Source organism: Pelodiscus sinensis, chromosome 3, assembly GCF_052426305.1.
Source record: "Pelodiscus sinensis isolate ZL-2025 chromosome 3, ASM5242630v1, whole genome shotgun sequence".
NCBI classification, from domain to species: Eukaryota; Metazoa; Chordata; order Testudines; family Trionychidae; genus Pelodiscus; species Pelodiscus sinensis.
This window is the reverse complement of record NC_143054.1, coordinates 16,587,983-16,612,644: the sequence shown is the minus strand read 5'-3', so window position 1 is coordinate 16,612,644 and position 24,662 is coordinate 16,587,983. Positions and strand designations below refer to the sequence as shown.

At 42.3% G+C, this 24,662-nt stretch overlaps 1 protein-coding gene across 1 annotated transcript in view; it reads left to right on the top strand.

The window, feature by feature from the left end:
* The window catches only part of MFSD2B (MFSD2 lysolipid transporter B, sphingolipid), a 63,573-nt gene that overhangs the window by 25,748 nt on the left and 13,163 nt on the right, over window positions 1–24,662 (top strand). Inside the window, exons 5-11 of the mRNA XM_075923414.2 lie at window positions 1,894–1,972; window positions 6,166–6,344; window positions 14,539–14,629; window positions 14,726–14,847; window positions 16,795–16,878; window positions 21,198–21,278; window positions 24,251–24,360. Coding sequence (XP_075779529.1) covers window positions 1,894–1,972; window positions 6,166–6,344; window positions 14,539–14,629; window positions 14,726–14,847; window positions 16,795–16,878; window positions 21,198–21,278; window positions 24,251–24,360 — 746 coding nt within the window. The remainder of the gene's footprint in view (window positions 1–1,893; window positions 1,973–6,165; window positions 6,345–14,538; window positions 14,630–14,725; window positions 14,848–16,794; window positions 16,879–21,197; window positions 21,279–24,250; window positions 24,361–24,662) is intronic.

The window sequence follows — 24,662 nt, the reverse complement described above, 5'->3', positions numbered from 1 at the left end:
AAAAGGGCCAGTGTAGACAGCCCAGTAGTCTTTTCCGGAAAAAAGCCCCGATCGTGAAAATGGCGATCGGGGATCTTTTCCGGAAAAGCGCGTCTACTTTGGCCACAGACGCTTTTCCGGAAAAAGGGCTTTTCCGGAAAAGCAGCCTGCCAATGTAGACGCTCCTTTTCCGGAAAAACTGAAAACGGAATAGCATTCCGTTTTAAGCAGTTCCGGAAATTCATGCCAGTGTAGACACAGCCTATGAGAATTTAAGCCCTGATTATCCCTTTTTAAAAAAAAGATTTCTCTGGAGTCTGGACCTTGCCTATATGTTGACCAAGAAATTTAGAGCTTGACAAAAAAGAATTGACTATCTCTGCATGCTATATATGTATTCAGTTCACCTCACCTGTCCCTGAATTGCAGCCATTAATAAGGTGAAACATGGTACCTGTTTGGCAGCACAGAGCAAAACTAAGCAGTAGTTTAGGACAGGAAGTAAAGAATCATATGCAATTGATTTTCAGGGGAAGTCATGTAGTCATAGTTTCCCAGATAGATTTTTACCAGCGCACTGGATTTAAGAGCTCTCCTCTTACAGTAAGTGCAGTAGGATCTAAGGGATCCTTGGTTTTACATATCACACACAATGTTGTTGCTTCAGAAGTTCATGCCCCTAAAATCCTGCTGCCATGCTGATGATTCAGGGCTTGTTGACAAAGCAAGTCAGGGTATGACTCTACAGAGCACAGATGTAGTGCAGTAACATCCCCCCCCCCCCCCGATGCTGCTGCAACACAGTGCATGTCTTGGAGTAGTAGTATTGTACCAATTAAGCCATGCTCCAGGACTCTCCCTGTGCTGTAGCAGTGTGGGTGGGACATTACTGCTTTGCAAGCTGGTGCATGGCAGATTCACACCCTGGTTACCTAGACAGAAACTTGTGTAGATCAGCCCCCAAAGGAACTCCACTCATGGAGGCATCAGTTCTCTTTTCCACCCCCATTTGGGGCTTTCCAGGAACAGAGGGAAGCTGAGTTCAGGTGATGTGCAAAACGAGAACCCAGTTGTGAGAGGAGACATGCACAGGCAGGGTATGTGTATGTGAATCTCTGTGACAAAGTAATTTGCAGATTTAAAAAAAATCTGAAAAGAAGTTCCTGAGAGCTCTCTGTCCTAACATCAACCTGGCTTGACCTTGCTTAGATGATTAAATCTGAGCTGCATCACAGCTAGAAGTCATGTGGCTGCAGGCCATCACAAATACTTAAGCCCCTTAGTGACTTGGACTTCTGTTATTCATGCATGTCCCTTGAAGTTTAAGGGTCTGCTGTATTTCAGTTTTTGCTTGAGGTATTTGCTCAGTTCCTTTGTTGTTTTCTGTGAGGATAGACTGTTACCAAGAAGCCCACAGTGAATTTAAATAAGGAAGAATTTTATTCTCTGTCTTTTGAAGGAAAAGATCTGTGTTACCTTCATAAAATGCTGTTTCTGATTTCAGTTTGTACTGAACCTAAGGAAACAGAGCGTGACATCCTTCCTTCCATCCTCTCTCTTTGGCACCACCCATGATTCAGGGCTAGTCAGAGAGAAGGGGTTAGTTAAAGCTTGGTAGGAAACATCAGTATTTGCCATTGGGCTTGTCTCAACTATGTGGGGAATTGATGCTGCAGTGATCGATCCACCAGCCATTGATTTATCACATTTCAGATATACAAATAAATTGATCTCCGAGCACTTGCCCATTGACTGGTGTTACACCAGGATGAGAAGAGTAGCTGGCATCAATGGGAGAGCAGCCCCTGCCGGCCTCCTGTGCTTAATCACAAATTGTTCCAGGCTGTCAGAGGACCTGAGTACTGGTACACTACCCTGTAATGCTTTCCCATGTGGTGTTCTTTCTTTGTGCAGTTATTCCAAGTACCGTATTCTGCACTCACCATGTTTCTCAGCTCAGACCAGAAGGAGAGAGACTCAGCAACAGCATATCGTGAGTTTGACATGGGCTTCCTGTTTGAAACTGAATGTCTGAATTTGGTTGAAGTCCCTTTTTATTTAGAGAAGTATCCTGACATTAGCATGGCTAATGTGTTCTTTCTAGACAAAGGGTTATTAGGCTCTGATGGAAAAATGGAGAATCATAAGGGTTTTATTTATGTGTCTTGTAAATAATTCCATTTTCATGCATGTTTTACAACTGTTAGCTTATCAGAATAACCACAGCCTTTCCTTTTAGGACATAAGTTAGCCACAAGAAATTACTCTTATCTATAGAGTTTTCTGAATTTTTAGAGCCAGTTATTTCTGTATGAGTAATGGTTGCTAATTATACTTGATTCACAGTGGGGGAAAATGGGTGTTGGTTATTTTTATAATGACATTTAGATAAGGCCTGAAAGTCTCTGTTTTTTTCTTTTTGCTTAGTTTGGATATTTTATATGAGAAATTCTGTTTTTTTTCTAATCCATTGTGGGGGGGACAGGAGAGCTGGTAGATTTGATGTCATGGAACCAAGAAGTGTCTAAAAATTACTAGACATCTTTGGTAATTCAACTGTGACATGTATCAGATAGTTTGGAAGAAATATCTCTATTAAAAAACAGTTGGTTGATCATAGAATCATGTACATGTAGGGCTGGAAGGGACCTTGAGATGTAATCTAGTCCAAACCCACTTGCTGAGGCAGGACCAAGTATTGACCTCTTGTCTGGTTTTCCTGGAGAACTTTCTGAAAGACAAGACTTGCTGTTCCCTTTGTTTTGAAACCAAAGGAAAAATAAATCCTTAAAACTACAGTGCCTTTCAAGCTTTCTGTATGCTGTACACCATAAAGAACAAATAAATAGAGCCCTGTGTGGATATCAAATCTAGAGCTGTGGGTTCGGATATCCATGGCTGTAAAGGGATATCAAGAACCCTGCAGAACTCTCCCAGGAACAGCACTAGTGAAAGCAACTGTACAATGGGTTACTACTTGTAGGAGCCAGCATCTGGTTGGTGCAGGCTGATCCTCTGGCAGGGCTCTAGTACCCCAATCCCTGCCCAATGAGGCAGGTACCAGGCTCAGTAGCTTGCATGCTCCAGGGACAGTGCTGTTGAGCATGGAGGGTGGTAGAGTCATGTCAGAAGATTTGCCTGTGCTGGCTGTTGGCTGCTATGGGCTTTAGTCTGATGGGCAGTTGCTTTCGCTGCTGCCATTGCCACTCCTCTGACATTGGCTTTATTTCCTCTGATATCCACACAGGCCTATATAAATAAGGGCACAGTAATTTTTGTCTCTTTTTCAGGTCAGTTTTAAAATTGTGTCTCCCCCCCTTTGGGTCTCTCCCCCTAATGTGTGAGTGTAGGCGTCCATTCCTGGCTGACTTGTGTGTCTTATTATTATATGCAAGCATTAGGTATAGCACCCCTTCACTATCCACTATAGAGGATACAAATGAAGAGGCATTCTGAGACAGTGCTGTGGCTTGTTTGTAGTTACGCATTGCACTAGATGCTCAGCAGTTTTTGAAGCTCTGCATGGCATGTCTGATTGAAATCTTAGAATGGGCTCCAGCCAAATATTTGAGTCAGACTCATGTTTGGATCTGGATCTAACCAGCACTTTTGGTCAGCCAGTCAAGTTGGGAGTGAAATTTGGCATCGGTGAACAAGAAAACATGTGTCAGGCGACTCAGAGCATCACATTCTCCATTCCATGGTCCTCTCTGTTTGAGAAGATAGCAGCAGTTGTTGGATAGTTCCACTCTGTGGAGAATGAAAGCTCAAAGCAGGAACCTCTCTGTCTCTCAAGGAATGGCTCCCATTACTGCAGAGTTTGAGCTCCTCCAAATTTTAACATAGTTATCCTCACAGCACCTCTGTGCAGTAGACCAGTATTATTATCCCCATTTCACAGATGGGGAATTGAGGCATAGGGTGAGACAGTGACTTGTCTCCATTCACTCAGGAAGTCTGTAGCAAAACAGGGATCCAAACTCAGGTCTCTGTAGTTCCAACTGGGTGCTCTGACAACCTCTGCACAATCTTTCATCCAAACCCAAAAAGAGCACTCATAACAAACATTTGAAACCAAATGTTCTTTACACAAGCCAGGAAATAGCTCTTTAAGTCATGCATGTTTGAAAACTGAATCTAGTTTGATAGGATACAACAGTGAGGAACCTGAATTTCAGATATGTGCTCAGCAACCCAGTTTAGGGGGAAAGAGGATGCTATAGTTATACTGATTACACATCACTTGGAGTCAGTGATAGTTCATGGATCACCATTTGAGAAATGATGAACTAGGCAAAAAAGGCATTATAAAATGAGAGAACTGATTGGTTTGATCTCTCTGGAGGCCTTTCAGTTCATGCACTAATGCTGAGCTGTGATAAATTTATCATTCTCTCCATCCTCAAAATAGTGCTGCTCTTAGGATACTTGTCTCCTTGGTGAAGATAGCTCCTGCAGCAAGACAGAAAAACAAGACAGGTTAATTCACACAGGTTATTTCCCACCAGACAGAAATTGCAGAAAGAGAGCATTTAAATGCCCTGGAGCTTTGGGGCTAGATGAGGGGATAGAATGCAAGTTGCTCTGAGTAACAACAACAAAAAAAGAGATGTAGGAATAAGAGATCCTCCGGAAAAGAGCTTATTTTCTGGAGGATTGCGTCCAGACTGGCGCTTTTCTCCGGCTTATCTACAAGCTGGAAAAAAGCGGCAGCCATGTTAATGCAAATGCCGCGGGGGATATTTAAATCCCCCGCGGATTTGCCTATTCCAAAGTGCTACATTTGCATCCCTATTACGGAATAGGGGCCAATGTAGACACAGCCTTGGTGGTATTAAGTGCCAGCAACTTCTTGGCTCTGGGGAAAAATATTGAAAAGGAAACATTTTGTGCTACAAAAACTTTAAAATCTAAATACACACGTGAAAATGAAATTATCTGGACGATGCAGATAAAGAGGGTTGTATGGGCCTAACCCAAAATCCATTGAAACCAATTGGAAACTTTCTATTGACTTCAATGGGATTTGGAACAGGGATTTAGAGCATAACATGGATTTTTTTTAGTGGGTAGGTTAATTACAACTGACTGACTTGTTTTAATATAAACAAAAAAAAACTCAACTACATTTTGTAAAATGTTTGTAAAATGTCCATTTTCCCAAAAAAGCCATTTTCCATCAAAATGTTTGCCCAGAACAGTCTAGTAGAGACTAGAGCCAACTGAATTATTCATTGCAATTGTATTCTTTTTTTTCTGATTTCAGATCTTTTGCAAACTGTTCTGGTTTTCTGCAAGATTATTACTTATTTGTGAGACTTCTTCTGACAGTTCAAAACACATTTCAGATTGAGATGGTCATTAAGTTTTCAAGTTTTAGTATGCACAGTTACCTTTTAGTGGTCGGTGTTTGGTCACCTAAATAACATTAATTTTTCTGCTTCCTGATTGGAAGCCTCATTTTTTTAAACAGCAGAATAATGAATGAGTAATCAGACAAACAACTCTGCTTCCATTGACTTCCTGGGAATTTTGCAGTGCTATCTCAATACTGAGCTCTTTAGAAAATTCCATTCTACATTTTAGACCTTCCACCTACAAAAATTTACATATATGGCTAACTTTACCCACATGACCAGTTCCTTATAAGTCAGTGGGACTATTCTCATGAGTAATGTTAAGCAGGTGCATAAGGATCTGTAAAATAAGGGCTTTAATAACAACCCACTTCCTAACCCAGTCACTGGCAATTTGCTAAAACCCATGGAAGTCAGATCAGGCCCTGAATAAAGCCAAGAATTAATAACTGAAGATGTATAATTAAAGACTTACATAAAGGATTTGGTGGTAAGACAGGGGGCCAGAGTTTTATTTTTGTGGCACTTTGGCCCTGGCTGGGGCCACTGGAAGAGCTGTTGCTGCCCGCATCGCAGCTCCAGCTCTGGCCCCAGCCAAAGCCACCAGAGAAGCTGCTGCCTGCCACACTGTCTGCTGCTCCAGCCCTGGAGAAGGGCTCAGGCTAGGGCAAGGGCCGTGGGTGGCTGCCCTGCTGCCCCGCCCCAGAACAGTTACTGCGTGGCCCTGGTGAGGAGGTGGGTGGGCATCAAATTCTTGGTGTGTGGACGCACAGATGCACACCTTATAGAGAACACTGCTCCTAACACATGTTTCTGCTTCCTGTTGCAGGAATGACCGTGGAAGTGCTGGGAACCTTGATTGGAGCTGCGCTCCACGGACAGATTGTGGCAAGCGCCCATGCCTCTGATCACTGCGCTGCGAATCTCACCGTAAATGCTGCCAACTCTTCCAGCTCTCTAAGCAATGCTTCCAACCTTGCTGAGCCCTTGGGCTTCCAGTCTCATGGAGTAAGTGTAGGTGGTGCAAGGATGCTAACATCCCTTAGGGAGGTATCATTAAGGTTACAGCACATCATTCTGCGGGAAGTACAGAAGACTGACATGCTTGAGGTTTGTGACGCCAGAACCAAGACGGATGCCTCATTTTGAACAAGCCTTCCTGTCTGTTCTTTCTTTAATTGCTTCTTGGCATGACAACCAAATTATGCTGGGGAGCTTTGCTGAAGATGCTGAGACTTATAGACTGCAGCAAGGGGTACAGCCACCTTCTCTCTCCCCTAAGACTAGCTTGCGGTTTAAAATAGAAGCCTTATTAGCAAAAAAAAAAAAAAAAAAAAAAAAAAAAAAATTATTCAAGCAGTCATAGCTTTTAGTCCAGCTGGACAGAATATATTTTTAAAGCAGCAACTAAGGGGTTACTTTCATGGACTCCTTCAGGAACAATAATGGGAGGCATCTGCCTAGAATCCTATGTGATGCTTTAAATGTTGATCTTTGCCAGTGTACAAGAGCTGTGTATATGGATGTGGTCACCCCATCTCAAAAAAGATATCTTGGCATTGGAAAAGGTTCAGAAAAGGGCAACAGAAATGATTAGGGGTTTGGAATGTGTCCCATATGAAGAGAGAATAAAAAGACTGGGACTTTTCAGATTAGAAAAGAGGAGACTAAGGGGGGTTTTAATAGAAGTCTATAAAATAATGTATCTAGGTTTTTTTTTAACTCTGTTAAAGTGCTGTTCTTCACAACATCCTCTGGCAAGGAGTTCCACTGGTTGACTGTACGCTGCATGAAGAAAAACTTATTTTTGTGTATTTTTAAACCTGCTACCTATTCATATAATTTGGTGACCTCTAGTTCTTATATTATGGGAACAAGTAAATTTTTCCTTATTCACTTTTTCCACATCAGTCATGATTTTATAGACCTTTGTTATATCCACCCCCCTTAGTCTCCTCTTTTCTAAGTTGAAAAGTCCCAGTCTTTTTAATCTCTCTTCATATGGGACCCGTTCCAAACCCCTAATAATTTTTGTTGCCCTTTTCTGAACCTTTTCCAAAGCCAATATACCTTTATTGAGATGGGGTGACCGCATCTGCACACATTATTCAAAATGTGGGTGTACCAGGAATTTACATAGAGGCAATAAGATAATCTCTGCTTTATTATTTGTCCCTTTCTTAATGATTCCCAACATTCTGTTCTCTTTTTTGACTGCTGCTGTACATTGAGTGCATTCTGCATCTGAGAACGAGAGGTGGAATTTCAGCTCTATCAAGGGATGCTGACCATGTTCAAGTTCTGCCAGTTTGTTGGGCTTTGATCTTTTTCCGGTTCATTTATGAGTGTGGTGAATAGGACTGATCCCAGAACAAACCCCTGTGGTCACCACTAGTTACCTCTCTCCATTCTAAAATCTGATATTTATTCTTACCCTTTTGTTAAAAGCTAGGAAACAATTTTTAATCCATGGCAGGACCTTCCCTCTCATGACAGCTTATTTTGCTTAAGGGACTTGGTGAGGGACATCGACAAAAGCTTTCTCAAAATCTAAGTACACTGTATTCACGGGATCCCACTAGGACAAGTCATTTAATCTTGTAAACTTGGACAAGTCACTTAATCACTGGACAAATGAGGGCCATTTGTAGCTGGGGGGAAATAAAAGGCAGTTAATGCCTAAGGACTGACCCAAAGCCCACTGACAGTTTCCCATGATCTTTGATGGATTTTGGATCAGGGCCTTACTCTTGAGAACTGGATTCATGTCAGATCTAAAATTATGAGTGAAACAGTTAGCTTGTGTGTTGTGACATGGTTACTACTGTACTTACTATCCCTCTACTATTACTGTTACAATCTGCACTGATCTCATCTGTCCATTTATAAATTGACTGTGAATGGCTACCCCCTAGGGCAACTGTCTTGACCTGATTGTGATCTCAGTTGCACCAGTATAAATCAGAAGTTGCTTCAATGAAGTCAGTGGCATAAAAGGCCTATAGAGATGGGAATGTTACATTAGTGCTAATGAGGCTCATTAAATCAGGATGGATGTGGCCCACTTCCAACAGTAATAAGAAGGTAAGAATACCTAAAGAGGAAAATTCCTTTAATGATAAAAACAAGTAATCCTTGTTATAGCATGAGCGTTCATGGGTAAAACCCACTTCATCAGATGAGTTCTCATCTGATCCCAGAGTACTCATCTGATGAAGTGGGTTGTACCCACGAAAGTTCATGATGTAATATATTTGTTAGTTTCTAAGGTGCCATGGAATTGCTCATTGACTTTAAAGTTATAGACTAACATGGCTACCCCTCTGAGACTTATTGTAATAAGTGAACCATTCCCAGTTCATATTCAGATGCATTCTGTTTGTTCGAAATCAGCAGTTTCACTGTGCGGTCTGTTTTTGAAATTTTTTTGCTCAAGTATAGCAACTTTCAAGTCTAGAACTGTGCTTTTCTATTGGTTTTTGTATGTTACTGTTCTTAATGTCCATTTATTCTTTTGTGTAGAGACAGGCCAATTTGTCCAATGTACATGGCAGAAGGGCATTAGTAGATGTGCAAGAATAGCTCTTGCAATTTTCCCTCTTTTTAGCAAGATTATGTCTGCTTTTGGAGTTCACAGTCAAAGCAATCTAGTGTTTTTAAAAAGAGGAGCTGTTAATGCCTTAAATTAGAAAAATATTTCAATGGTTCTTTAAAATAATGATAAGAAACAACTCTAATCCCTTGGCAATACTATTGCAGACTGTCTTGCCAAAGATGCTGAAGTCTCAGTGATGTCATTTCGCTGCGAAAGCAGTGCAGAGATAGAAGGGTTCTGCTTCTTGAAGCTGTCTTGTTGCTTCATTGTTCTTCTGGCCTGTCTGGTTGCTTGTTGCTGTGTGCTTGCTTGAAGAGATGAGATGGGCAGGATGTACTGAGTACGTAAAAAAGCTGAACTTGTGTAAGAGCAGAAAAGCACATAACGGTTTGCAAGGACAGACCTGGAAGAGTGCATGTCCCACTTCAGAGTGAGACTTTGCATATTCTCACTGATGGTGGAAAAAACCCACCTTTCAGGGCTTGGCTGGATTCAGATATGGGATGCTGTCATCTTTCATGGGGTTAGCACCTTTATGGGATTGCCTTGGTAGCATCTTCATCTCGTGAATATGCAGTCACTTAAGGCAAATGCAGTAGAGCCATAATTCTTCATCTTTATAGTCATATTGATTTTTGACTCTGTGGCAGGAAAGTCTCAGAACATCTTTAGAGTTTTAACTCTCTTTTATTCAGTTCATTTTCTGGGAGATTCCTTTAGTTCCATCAAGATTTTGAAATTGTTTCATGTAAGTCAAACCATAATCCAGAAAGTATTCCAGTTGTTAAAGTAGTCTTTTTAAAATTTAAATTATTATTAAGTTTAAAGATTCTTTTTAAGTGGTCATCAAATAAGGTATTGTCTTTTCTGCTTAACAGTCTTTGCAGAAGTTCTTCTTGCCTTTTTTGAGTTTGGCAAGATGTTTAAACATTGCCAGGTAAATGATTAATTCTCCAGTGAATATCAATATTTTATACTCAAATGGATTCTTATATTAACCATTTATAGCATTCAAATGACCTTACTATATACATGAAACATCTTGCAAGTCACATAATTGTGATCTTATGAAGTTATTTGAAGAACTAGCATTTAGATACAACACATTTGCAAATGTGCATCTCAAAGAAACATCTTAAAGTGGAGGAACAACAAGGGTTTGCCTATCAAAAGGAAAGATGAGTCAGAATTAACCAATATCTTCTGTAAAACATTTTCTAGCCATAAATATTCTCCTTTAAGTTTAAAGAAGGAACATGTTAAAATTTTATAAAAGAAATCAGTTTTGATTAGGACATTTCTGGAATTCAGAAAAATAGTCTCTCTGTAGAGAGGAGAGAGGAAAGATGCTCACTTTTATGACTTACGCTTATGATGTGTTTTCAGAGCTATAGAATAATTCCTTCTTCTGAATAAAGAATAGCCTTACATTCATGTATACAACCATGGTGCTTTCTAAAACATAAATGTCTTGCAAAATTTGGGTTGTTTGTTTTTTGTTTGTTTTTTGAGAAAGATCATGCCTGTATCAAACTTTTATCTTGTCCATGGGAGAGGTGGCCTGTTCTTTGAGAAGACACCATTGTTAGTTGATGGGTTTTTTGGATCAAATGGTTCCTAGATAGGGCTGCTAACAGAGAGGGGCCTCGTGATTTAAAAGAGCCCTGGACTTCAGGCCCTTTAAATTACTCTCAAAGGTCCATGTGGTACACTCCAGGCAGCGATAAGGGCTGGCTGTGGGGGGAACAGTGTAATCCAGGCGGTGATGAGGGCTGTTTGCTCCTAGCCCTGTCCCTTCTCTCAAGGCTCCATCCCTTCTGTGGGCCTAGAGCTAAGCCCCCTCTACATTGCCCAGGGGCCAGCAAAGTCTGTCACCAGCCCTTTTCCTAGATTTTCAACATGTGTAGTATATTTATAGGGCTCACAAAATGTTATTCATATTTTTGATATTTTGGACATAATATCAATGCTTATTTTTCACATTTTATCTACTTTTATTAATTTAAATTTTCACAGTTGCACAATTTATGGGTGTTTATGTTTTTCTATCTTAATCTATTTAAATGTTCGTGGTTGTAAGACACTGGGAGAGGGTCAGAAAGGAATATGAAAACTATGGACTATGAGATTCAAGTCGTTAAAGTTCTGTAAGGCTACGTCTACATTGGCCCCTTTTCCGGAAGGGGCATGTTAATTTCAGCGATCGCAATAGGGAAATCCGCGGGGGATTTAAATATCCCCCGTGGCATTTAAATAAAAATGTCTGCCGCTTTTTTCCTGCTTTTAGAAAAGCCGGAAAAGAGCGTCTACACTGGCCCCGATCCTCCGGAAAAAGCGCCCTTTTCCGGAGGATCTTATTCCTACTTCAAAGGGCGCTTTTTCCGGAGGATCGGGGCCAGTGTAGACGCTCTTTTCCGGCTTTTCTAAAAGCCGGAAAAAAGCGGCGGACATTTTTATTTAAATGCTGCGGGGGATATTTAAATCCCCCGCAGATTTCCCTATTGCGATTTCAAAAATTACCATGCCCCTTCCGGAAAAGGGGCCAATGTAGACGTAGCCTAACTGTTAAAACACATATTGTCAACATTATATAATGCCAAAGCAAACATGCTTAAATCAAACTTTACTAAATTTCTCAAGCAGCATTAGTACTGCTTTTGTTACTATCTTACATGAATTTCTCATTAAAAAAACCTAGGGAACTATTGCCTAGAAAAATCTGCTGTAAGGTGGATGTAGAACTGGTTGGAGAACTGTACAAAGAGAATTGCCTGACACTTGTGCCTCTCTTTGGTAGAGATTTCCTAGGAATTTCCTTACTTAGTTTGAACATTTAATCTAATTAAATAAACGCAAGCTACCAAAAACATAATGTGAGCTTTATATTCTCCAAACATCAATGTATAAAGTAACTAAATATCCTAAAATTCAGTAAAGGTGAAAATAAAGTTGGGACATCACACACATACCTTATAAGAATTTTATTAACTAATTTTGCATCTGACCTGAATCCTCTTCCTTGGAGTATGAAGACATATTGGCTGCAGTATGCTGACTACAAAACCTGCAGCTAAATTAGTCTCCTTTGTAAAACCTCCAAACCATTTGACACATACAGCATGGCTCTGACAGACTAATGTATATGTCTAATGCTAGTGTCAACAGAGTTGCATTTGTATAAACATGTCCTGCTTACTGACATACTAGACCTTTTGTTCATGGGCATTTTCCTTGTTGGTAGAAATTTATACTTACAGATCTTAGATTTATCCTGAAGTAAATCCTATTTGTAAATCGTCTGCAGCTGTGAAAGTTCTTCACACAAAGAAGAGGAGCACACAGCTGGCTGTAGGTGCCTGGGAAGGTCTTCAGCTAGAAAGTGACAAGTTGTTCTGAGGACTGGCCTTGGCTCCGATAGCTCGTGGTAGAACACTTGAGCTCTCTGAGCTCCAGTGAAAGTTGCCACACTTCAGAACTACGCTAGCGTTACACAGCGTGACTGGATTAGCAGCAGCACAGAGGGGTAGGTTTAACTGCTTATGGGTTATCGTAACCCCTTTGCTTTATTGAGCCTTAGCAACACTTGAGGCTCAAACTTGGCCCATGGGTCAGGTAGCTTGGATTTAGAGCAGAGGCGGGCAAGATACAGCCAGTGGGCTGGATCCAGCCTGCCAAGCCTTTTAATATGGCCCACAGTCTGCTCTGTCTGGACCCTCTGGCAAGGAGTAACCCCAGGACTCAGAACAGCTGGCTGCTCTATCTGCCTTTCTGTGCCTGGGGAAACTTCGCATACTTCCCCGCCCCCAGCACAATTTTTCAGTGCCCATTGGCTGATTTCCATTGACTGCTCTACCCCAGCACAATCACTCAGCTCCCATTGGCTGGTTTTGGCCAGTGGGAGCTAAGAGAGTGTGCTGGGGGTGGATGCAGTGTGTGAAGCCTGTCCCCCTCCCCAGCCTCACAAAGAGGCACATGGAGCAGACAGCCACTCTGAGCTCTGGGGCTGCAGCAAGCAGGGAGTCTGTTTGAGGCTCCCACTGGGCTGCTGACTGGAAGCTGCCCAGGTAAGCACCTCCCTACCAGAGCCTGCCTCTGGCACCCCAACTCCCTGCATCCCCTTTCCCCAGGTCACAACTCCTTCCCAGACCCTGCACCCCCTCCAGGACTTCTTCCCCACGCCAGAATCCTCTCCTCCGCCCTTGTACCCTAAGCCCCGGCCCAAGATACAGCTCCTTCCTTCACCCAAACTCCCTCTCAGATCTCACTCCTTTTCCTGGACCCCAGTCCACTACCCCGAGCTCTCTTCTGCATCCAACCTCTGTCTTAGACCCTGCACCTACTCCATAGAGAAGTGTGGCCCTTGACTACTTACCAAAATCTTGGAGTGGTCCCTCCTATGAAAAATTATTGACCACCCTGTTTAGAACATCAACTTAACTTCAACTCGAGATTTTTGTGTATAGATGGGAGTTGGGTTAAGGGTAACACTCAAATGTTACTTGAGCTAACTGCAGTGAAGACATACCCTGGAGAGCCTTAATTTTTGAGCGCCTAAAACACACAAAACCTTAACAAGGCCCAATTTTCTGAGGGTGGGTGCTCTGCACTTCCTGCAAGTCAGTGTCTTGAAATCCAGCTATTGCTTACTTATGGCACCTGTTAGTGTATTACCCAGATGCCTCGCAAGCTGTAAGATATTTATCTTTACAACACCTGTGGGAGGCAAGGAAATGCTACTTTGCCTTTCATACAGAAGGGGACTGGTGGGAGAGTGAGACAGGCAACTTGCCTAAGGTCATACAGAAAGTCTGTGATGGAATAGAGAGTTGAATCCACTGGATTGTCCTTTCTCTCCATTGGACAGCCTCACACTGAGGTATCCAAAATCACGAATCACTTTTGACATTCTTAGCCCTGTATCACAAGCAGCTGTTAGAAATGTGGCTTCATGGGGTAATAGCCAAGGCAATAATTACCCTACCAGAGCCAGTGCTTAATTTGTGCCAGGGCTTGCAGAACTGTGTGACCTCTAGATTTGGTAGTTCGTAGCCCCAGCACCTCCAGACCTGCTCCATCAGGAATGTAAAAATCTCGCTTGAGCCCCAGCACTTATTTCAATACAAATTAAGCACTAATCATAGGTTAATTGGATGATTCAGATGCTTAGCATCACTGGGGATCGGGGCCTGCTATTGTTACAGATAAAAATGAGATAGTAAAAGCAGGGCTGGTTTGGTTTTTCCAGAAATACTGTCAAGCTTAGCTCAGACTTGAGTCTCACTTTACCTTAGCCTGAAAAATTTGAGGACGCCAAACTTCCCATAATGGTCATAGCTTTTGCTGACCACCGGTAAATATCACTTTGTCCTTCGTAAAATTGTAGACTGCTCTGGTCAAATGTATAACATGCTTATGTCCTACCATGATACAATCCCCATTGTATGATTTGTTTTGTATGTAAATCTTGCTCACGCTGGCATTAAAATTCTACCTGGGATCGATGATTTAGCTTTGCTCAGAGTAGTGGTCATTTTACTTTTGTGGAGCCAAAGCAGTGCATTCGGGCTTTACTTTCTTAATCTGTAATGAATCTTTTTCCTTTTAAAGAGAGAAGTCTACATGATTGCAGCAGGAGTAATAGGAGGGGTGTATCTGTTTGGTACCTTCATCCTTTTCATTGGAGTAAAGGAGAGAGACGGTAAGTTAAGTTCAAATACGTCGGGGTTTCAAAGTGATTCTTTCCCTCTTACCTTTGGAAAATATGACGTTATTTTATGTATTCCACCCCTTGTAGATCCTTACGCCTTAAATTCAGACAAAGCAATTCCTTTCTTTAAGGGACTGAGACTCACAATGAAGCACGGTCCGTACTTGAAGCTTACAGTTTCGTTCCTTCTCATCTCAACAGCCGTTCAGGTAACTTCAGTCTTTGCAAGTCTGTACTTCGGACTTGTTCCACCCACAGCATGAAAGAGTCAGCAGCAGCTGCTGGAATGTAATTAGCCCTAGACTTGCAAGTTGAGCTGGTGATTCGGTAGATTGTGCTTTTCCCCCCTCTGAGTTAATATAGAACTAATGCCCTGTGTCGTGCTAAAGGGCATTGTGGTGCTAGAGACGATATCTTTCAAACGGGGAAAAAAACCCTAAAGCCTGACCACTTATTAAAGCTTCTGCGGCTTTTTTCATAAAAGGCCCAGTTTGTTTCATTATATTCAACCTACCTAAAATCTCCTAGTTTTAATCAGCTAGGGAATGCTTTTTCACTTCTCCCAAAGCTTTTCTATAGCGTGTTCTACATTAAACCAAAGCCCCATCGGAGCGGTCCCCTGCTCAGGATTAAGATTAATCGGGATTTTAGAACCCTAGTCTTAGAGAGGTGGGGGAAGGCAGGCTGCCGTTCTGAGCTCTCTTGCTCCAGTTTGGCGGGTATGTGCAGCACTTGCTATTGTCTGTCTGGGGGCATTATTTTGAAGTGAGGGCAGAAGGTGAAGGAATAGGGAGACAAAAGGTACGTCTAGACTACATGCCTCTGTCGCCAGAGGCATGTAGATTAGGCTACCAGACATAGTAAAATGAAGCGGCGATTTAAATAATCGCCGCTTCATTTAAATTTACATGGCTGCCGCGCTGAGCCAACAAACAGCTGATCAGCTGTTTGTCGGCTCAGCGCGATAGTCTGGACGCGCGGGTGTCGACATCAGAGGTATTTGTCAACCACCCAGGTATGCCTCAACCACCCTGGGATGAGGTTTACCTGGGTGGTCAACAATTACCTTTGATGTCGACACCCGTGCGTCCAGACTATCGTGCCGAGCCGACAAACAGCTGATCAGCTGTTTGTCGGCTCAGGGCGGCAGCCATGTAAATTTAAATGAAGCTGCCATTATTTAAATCGCAGCTTCATTTTACTATGTCTGGTAGCCTAATCTACATGCCTCTGGCGACAGAGGTATGTAGTCTAGACGTACCCAAAGTTCTGGTGGATCTGATCCCAGTGTGGCATTTTTCCACATCTTAAATGAGAGCACAGCAGGCTGTGGCACGAGGTGAAGACACTGGGGAAGGGGGGAGGCGGCAGAAATCTCCCCATGGATACTTGGCCTAATTTGTACATTACCAAAAAAGCTGCTGTTAATCTCAAAGGAACTGTAGTTAATCAAACTTTAGTGCAAGGAACATATTGTTCTCTAGGTCTTCTCCACCTTCCCAGAATAGCCAGAGATAGGCCTGGACCAGGACTTCTGTTCTGAGCCCCGCCCTGAACTCTAAAAATCCTGCATAATTCTTGTGATGCACCTATCTGTATAATAGTGGGGATATCTGATCCTGAGCCAGGGCCCCTGTACTATATAAGCAACATCATTAAGTCACTCCAGATCAGTTACTGCACTTCACAGGGTTGTCGTGCTTAATTTCAGCTGAAGGGGAGAGTCAATTGCTTAGGAGCCACAGCTTCTGTTAAAAGACTCATGGCACTGCTGTCTAAAAGGCAGTGTGTGGAAGGAGAGTGCAACCATGTACAGCAAACTGCTATCTGTAACTACATAGCTACAGTTTAGGGGAAATCCAAGATTGCCAATAGACTCCTATCCCCTTCTAATAAACTAGTCTTCCATATTGCAATTTACTAGTTTGCTACATTCAGGGCGTGATCCTTCTGTCAGTTTACCGCAGCTTTGCTTTGACATAACTTCACTGAAGATACTGAAGTAAACTCCTGATTTAAAGAGGCATACGTGAGAACAGAATCAGAGCCTAAAAACTTGAATTATTTTTTAGTAACTGATTGTTTTATCAGTGATGATGTAATGTCATTCTTTTCGGTGTTTTGTTTTTGTGGTTACTGTTGTCATCGTCTCACAGCTTGAGCAGAGCAATTTTGTCCTGTTTTGCACCCATGCAGCCAACCTTCACAATCACTTCCAGTATTTAGTGGTGACCATCTTGGTGAGTTGCATTGAAACAGATAAGCCTTTTTTGGGGAGAGGTGGGAGAAGCGGGGTTGAATTTTATTTCTTTGGCAGAGGGGTTTGTTTCGTGGAGCAGCTTGTGCCTGCGCAGCTCAGGTCAAATGCCCACAGGTTGCTAGCACCTTCTGGCTATTGAGTTTGATCACAGTTCCATTCTTAATGGATGTTGTGGAACTTTTCAGGGAGAGAAAAGTTCTGGAATGTTCACCTATACTTACAAGCCACTTGCTGCCCCTTGAAAAGGTGAACCATGAGTGGAGGTCTGGAATTTTAGCTTCTGTTTCCCTTTCACCAGTCTGATATGCTGAGAATTAAAGACGTTTCCTTTGTTCATTCATACACGTGAATAGGTAGCCTGCAGGGATAAATATTTAAAATATCAACAGATGGAGTGAATTCCTATTTAAAGGCATGAGAGCTGCTTCACAGGTCCCTTTACAGAACCCTCTTCCTTGGTGCTCTTGGGTGGAGTTCTGTCCAGTCTTACATATGTGGGTTATTCCTTGCAACAAAGCTACGAATTGCTCCTGTAATGCGTTCCTCCCTCTGAGTGTATGTTGGTGAAATACTGCAGTTCTCATGCTTCTAATTAAAGCCCTCTGAAGGTAAATAGAAAGTTTAATGTATAATTGCTGGGGCATCTGTCTGCGGGAAATGCTTCATGTAGACCAGCGGTTTTCAAACTGTGAGTTGGGACTCCAAAGTGGGTTGCAACCCCATTTTAATGCTGCTATTGAAGCTGTATCTGTTGCATCTAGATGGATGGCAGCCGCCATCATTCTGCACAGGGAGTGCTGGCTTCATTCCTCAGGTTTACTCAGGGAACAGTAGTCCATTGTGAAGGATTTGCCCTTTGTGGGTAACTAGTTGTTTAGTCAGAAATCCAATGAGTCAGTGGTAATCTATCTTTCCTTACGGATATCCACCCCAGTGCTCAAGAAAAAATACACAAAGCAACCTTATAAACCCAGACCAATATCATTGCCCTTCTTTCACCGAGGAGGATATGAACTGCCACGAACACATCAGAGGATGCAGTGGAACAGGTTGTACTACTCCTGCCTTTCCTTTCTAACTGTAACTGCTGGTTAAGAAGTACTTGTGACAGGACTTTTGAGAGATGCCAATGCCAGGTCCTTCCACCTCAGAGGTCCATTATGATGGCTGCCTCGCTCAGTTCTCCCATATATAGTGGAGGATAATCACAGACAAATGAGTTCTCAATACTGTCCACTTTGGTTACACTGTAGAGTTTCTCTCTCCTCTCCCTCCAAACCCTGCTTCCCTGTCCCTTTTAAGAATATTCTTATTCAAGATAAGGAAACTCCCTACTGTGAGGAGCCACTGAGTCTATATCATCGTCAGGGAAGGGGCTTTTATTCCAAATATTTTCTAATCCCGAGGAAGAAAGGAGGATAGAAACCCACATTACACCTGCTGCACCTCAGTGACTTCAGCCAAAGATTCAGGATGGTCACGTTGGCTTCAACAAACCCATCCCTAAAGAGAAAAGAATATTTCACAGCTCCCCACAAGAGAGTCTTGATTTCACACATACCTCTTCAATTGCAAATGAAGCCGGGATTTGAATTTCCTGCGCTTCATTTGCATAATGGCAGCTGCGCGTTCTTTTGAAAAAGGGTATTTTGAAAGAGAAACCGCCATTATGCAAATTAAGCATGGGAAATTCAAATCCCAGCTTCATTTGCAATTTCGCTCTGTCTAATTTACATCCCTCTTTCGAAAGAGGAATGTAGTTTAGACATGCTCTGAGTTACACCCCTCACCTAGATACTGGGTTTGGTGGCTGGTCAGAGAACAGGTCCTAATTGTAGAGGCCCCTCAGTAACCTGGAGTACACATCTGAACAAACAACACAAGACACACGGACACATTGTGAATCCAGGGTGCACAAAAATCTCATAGAACTGAGAGCTGTCTCAGAGGCTGGCAAACAATTTTTACCATTTGTTCATTCTCAGAACATTCAGATAGTGTGAGGGGATATGACAGCTGTGTTCTACATTCACAAGCAAGGAGACGCAAGATCTGAACCCTTTTCACAGGGGCAGTGTTCCTCTGGAATTGGTGCTTGTCAGCCGTTCACATTTCAGGAATGCGCAATGCAAGAGCAAAGAGTCTCCGTACTTCTTGATGGCTGACAAATGGGAGAGTCACAATTCATTCATGAAGGACATAGGTCCAGAATCGGAGATCCCCATTTCTGGACTATTTGTGTCTCAGGACAAGAAAAGCACAATATACTGTGCTGGAAGGGGTACAGTCATAATTCCATGAGAGATGTCCTTCTACTCCCGTGGATGGGAAATTGGAGATACTCTCTTCCTCCCCTTGCCTCATCCCACTCTTACCTTAAGTTCTTATGAATGTCCATCATGTTCTATAAGGATCAGGTTTCCTTGAGACTGCACCTTCAGTTGGTGCCCAAAGCAATTTCAGGACTATATACTTTTGTGTATCTTTTTTATAAGCCTCATACCGACAGTTAGGATCAGAAACTCCATTTCCTGGATGTACCTTGGGCATTAGCATTCTATCTTCAGAGAACAGAGACCTTTATGAGACTAACTGGGCTCTTTGTGGCCCTACAAAGGAAGGACGAGTATTATCTTCACAAAGGCTATCCAAGAGGATTTATCTTGTCCTTTCACCAGTCATCTCCTGTATCTCCACCTGGCAGGGCAAAGGCCTTCTCCACCAGAGCAAAAAGGTGCTCCAGTGGCTTCACTTCGAGAAGTTCCCCTCCTTTATGTATGTAAAACAGCCTGGTGACATTCTATTCATATCTTCACAAGACACTTGTGTCTTGGTGCAAGCCTCCTCAGCTGACCACAGAAGTGTAGGACTGGAAGGGACCTCAGTAAGCCATCTCGTCCAGTCCCCTGCACTCAAGGCAGGTCTGTGTAATATTACACCCTTTGGGCCAGCATTCCTACAGATGCTCAAAGATTACCTGCCTTTTGTGATTGGCCTTCTTTAAAATGTGTGCTCCCTTCTGTAATCAGTTACCTACCCTCTTTTGCTTCAGATCACAATAGCACTTGTTTTACGGTGTAGATCGGGGCGATAAGCAATAAGCGGTCCACAGGCTGGACATGGTTCGCCAGGGCTAGCCCATGATAGGCCGATGGACACTTTATTTACCTCTGTGTCCTCAGGAACAGATGCTTGAAGCTCCACTTGCTGCGGATCACCGTTCCCAGGTCATGGGAACTGCGGGAAGTGGTGTCCTCACCTTCCCACTGCTCCCATTGGCCGGGAATGGCAATCCATGGCCAACAGGAGCCGCAAGAAGCTGTACCTGCAGATGTGCAGATAAATAATGTGCCAGTGTCTCACCAGGGGCTAACGCTGGAGAACTGCCTCTGGCTTATTGCCCACTCCAGTATAGATAGAACTGGAGAGGTGGTCAGGCCACGCTGTCCTTTATACCCTTGCATCAGAGCATGGTGAGAGGAAAAAGTGCTGGTGTGGACCAACAGACTTTGCTAGCAAAAATCTTGCAGTCTCAGGTGCATGGTGCACGTGCATACCCCACAGTGTAGTACAGATGGGAACCACACATCTCAAAGAATACTGGTTATGAAAGGTATTTCATATATCCCTCATCTCTGCAGGCTTGGGGAAGATATAAATGGCAAGGAGGGAAAGCAGTTGTTTAGGATGATATGAGCTAGGAATAATGGAATGACATTTTGGTTTTGATCAGTTGCAATATCAGATATATCTGTCCCCAAAAGAGTGAATCCTGTATTTACTTCATCTTTCCTTTCAAGCACCATGTGTGTTTAATTGAAATGTTTTCAGCTGTTTAAATGGAACGCAGTAACATGAAGTACCATCAGAATTTATCAGGGAACGGACTGAATGACCTAACAGGTCATTTCTGTCTTAATTTCTATGGTTTTCATTAAGAACGGGAGAATTTAAAATGCTTTTTGGGAGAAAATTTCTGTTCTTAAAATGTATTTGAATAGTCACTCAGAGACTCACTTCAGTTGAGACATTTACCACTGTAAAACACCTCAGTGTTCTGTGTATCTGTATGGGACAATTCTTCATTGAAACAAGATGAAATAGATGATGTAATAAGTTTTTTTTCATCTCTGATTTCTGTAATTCTTAGTTGTCTGTTAGTGATGAGGGGAGCAGGAAACCTAAAGTCCTTCCTAAGTCCAAATCTTTCCCATAGTACAGTGTAGGCTGTCACTGCAGCGTCTGGAGATGATCCTTAACCTAGTCATCACTGTACAAATATTTTCCCATTATCTATAGGTATCAGCAGCGGTGAGCATTCCATTCTGGCAGTGGTTTCTACAGAAGTTTGGCAAGAAAAGTGCAGCCTGTGGGATTTCCGTAAGTAAACCATTATTAAAATCTCTGCAACCTGGCATTTTACATGTTAATAGCAGCTTCTTCAGGAACCGTTCAAAACTTTTCTACTAAAAACCAACACCAGGTGAAGTTGGCCTGACTTTGGGATTCATTTCAAATCTTTAATTGTACCAATTCAGATAAACTCTGTTTACGAGAGACATTTCCAAGAGATGGGTTAGTAAGATTAGATGAGAAACAAACTTGCCCCAAACTCTAGGGCTATGTCTATACTCGTGGCTTCTTGCGCGAGTAATATGCAAATGAGGCTGAGTGGACTATCGCCAAGCATCATTTGCATACCTAATGAGCCAACATTTTTTTCAGAAGAGGCTCTTGCGTAAAAAGGAGTGTCTACACTGCCCCTTCTTGCGCAAGAAAAACCCTCTTGTGCAATGCCATTACACCTATTACTTTTCAGGAAGAACGGCATTGCGCAAGAGGCTTTTTCTTGCGCAAGAAGGGGCAGTGTAAACGCTCCTTCTTGCGCAAGAGCCTCTTCTGAAAAAAATGGTGGCTCATTAGGTATGCAAATGAGGCTTGGCGATATTCCACGCTTATCCTCATTTGCATATTACTCGTGCAAGAAGCCGCGAGTGTAGACATAGCCTAGGTGAAGTCTCTGAAGTGACTTGAAAATGGGATAGTTACCTGAAAAATTATGCAGCTGTATAGACTTAGCATTATTAGTCTAAATCTTGTCTCCAGATGATGAACACAGACTCCTTTTTTACCACTCTTCCTCATTCTTAAATTGGTTGGAAGGAATGGCTTAGTGGTCTAACCACCAGGTATAGATGACCTGAACTTCTTGGTTCAAACCCCACTAAAGTAAACCCAGTCCTTCTGCAGGTAGGGAGACTGAGTTATGTGTAGTCTATTTGGTGCATAGTATTTTTAAGCTCTACATGGGTGATAAGGATCCCATGCAGTGCTTTCTCTAAAGGATTGCCCCAACATTCTTGGCCAAAATTTCCCTTCCTTCTGCGCCACTGTGTTATGCAGGTTGCTACCATTCAGCCAAAGGTGACTTCATTTCCATAGTGCTGCTTGTCCATAGTTTGTAAAGCTCTTCTGGATGGGATGCATGTTCTGACAATAGAATATTGCTTTCACTGCTCCTGATGGGTCAGATAAGGGGCGTGGGAGTGATTCCCTGAGAACTGAAAGCATCTTTTGTTTTGGAAGTAGAAAAAATGAGTTGCATGGCATGCATATTACAGTGATTTTTTTCCTGCAGTTTAGAGAACTCTGCTCCCAAATCTGCCTTCGCACAAGAGATGCTTTTGAGAATTATTTCAGTGCTGCCTGTCCTGGGTCATGCTTCTTCCTCACTAGAAAAATCCATTTTAAATCAGTATTATTATTGATTTAAAAATCTCTCTGGATGCTTTGGCTCCCAAGTGTGCACACAACGTTGAGCACAGAGTTAATCATCACATTCTTCGCAGGCAACGTGGGTCTTGTATTGCTGCAGTGCTCTCTTGTGGTGAAGTAATAATTGTGCTACAAGCATTGCAGACGAGTACAAAGGCTGTTTATGCTGAGAACCTGTAATCTCGGAAGGTAGTTTGCTACTCTTTTGGGTTTACCTGCATTTAAAATGTAAGACAAGTGTCCCCTGTTTAAATGGATTGGACCCCAGTAGGCAACATGTCCAAGATCACTACATTCTTTACAGAAGAAATAAATAGCAAGCACACAGTAGAATCATAGCTTCCGCGGCTAGCCAAGTTTGTCTGTACAGGATAAACTGAAAAAACAACAAATGGTCTCTATAGACTCTATAGCACTCTATAGACTCTATACATGTAGATGGAAGTTCTCTGCTCAAGGCCACAGACTACGAAGCCTCAAATATAGAATTGAAATGAGCAACACAAACCCAAGAAACTTTCGATAAAGTTTGTTATTGAACATAAATAACATCTTCTGCACACCTCAGCTTTGCGCTTTGGAATGTGAGGTGATAATATAAGACTGGAATGAAATTCAGGGGCAACTGGGGAGCATGGCTTTGTCCAAATTTTAAATGGGGAATTCTCAAACACTTATTAGCCCATTGTGTCAAATTGAAGTGAAGATGCTGCACGCTGCTGAAAATGAAATCCAGGTAATCCAAATTTAGATTTCCAATTCTGGAAATGTGGGCCTTCCGGACTTTCCTGAGGTTATAGTATGAGTCTGTGACAGACAGGGAGATGGTGGCGGGGTACATTGTCCAACTGCTAACTACTAGACCACATTGCGTTCCCAATGTTAGTTATGCAGACTTAGGAGCCAGATTTTTGAAAGTCATCAAAGAGCAAAGTGTATCATAGCTCTTTGTAAATCAATAAATTGATTTCACTCGTGAAATGGTTTATTTTAAATTCAGATATGACTCAAAGCCCCTTGCCGTGCATTGCCTATAATGGAAGTGTTCCTGTTCTTGAAAATAAAGGGGACATGGGCAGCCCTGACTGACATGTTCTGTTCTAAAGTATTGTCATTTTTAGAGCCCTGCGCAAGGCTACTTTTTAATCCCACACCTGCGTTGCTGTGCAGTACCCCATCCCACTCCCTTCCTCATTTGTTTCTTGCATATTTACAAAAATCTTAGATCCCACAAATCCCACAAGTGCCACTCATTTCTGCCCACAGCAAAGTACATTTTACCTACTCCCGCGATTATGGCAGTGGGTCTTGCAGGAGCCATGCAATCCCAGCTCGCCGCAGGGTTCTAATCACTTCCTTTCTTTCTCTAAGTTAAGTGATGAACTAGGACCCCATGGGAGCACAGCTCTCTCAGAGCACTGAAGTCTTAAACTTCGTTAGACCATAGCAATGTATAAACTGCTGTTTCACAATACCACCTCTTATGTGTGGAAAAAATATATTTTCCATTATATGCCATGTACTTTCCATAAATTTTATCTGCTGTTTTTCTTCTGATTCTTCTTTCCCTCTCTTAGTGGATGATTCCTTTTGCAGTCATGCTGGTTACAATCCCAAATCTGGTTTTGGCTTACGTGGTGGCCTTTGTCTCTGGTCTGAGTATTGCAGCATCTTTGCTGTTGCCATGGTAGGCAAATCTTACATATGTAGCGTGTGCATGTGTTTGTGTATGTACACATACTGTTGGGAGTTCACCTTGTAAACACTCAGAATTTGGCAACAGTCATCACACCATGGTATCTGAGAAATCAGAGTTTTCCCTTTTATTTAGACCAGGAGAAATATGTGATAAGTTTGTTATAACCAGTGTCACGTGTACATATGTGTAAGTGTAAATGCTCTCTGAAAATATTTGTACATTAATTAGTAACCTAAATATGTCCAGAAATAATGAGAATAATAAATCAGTCATTTAGATTTAGTTTTTAA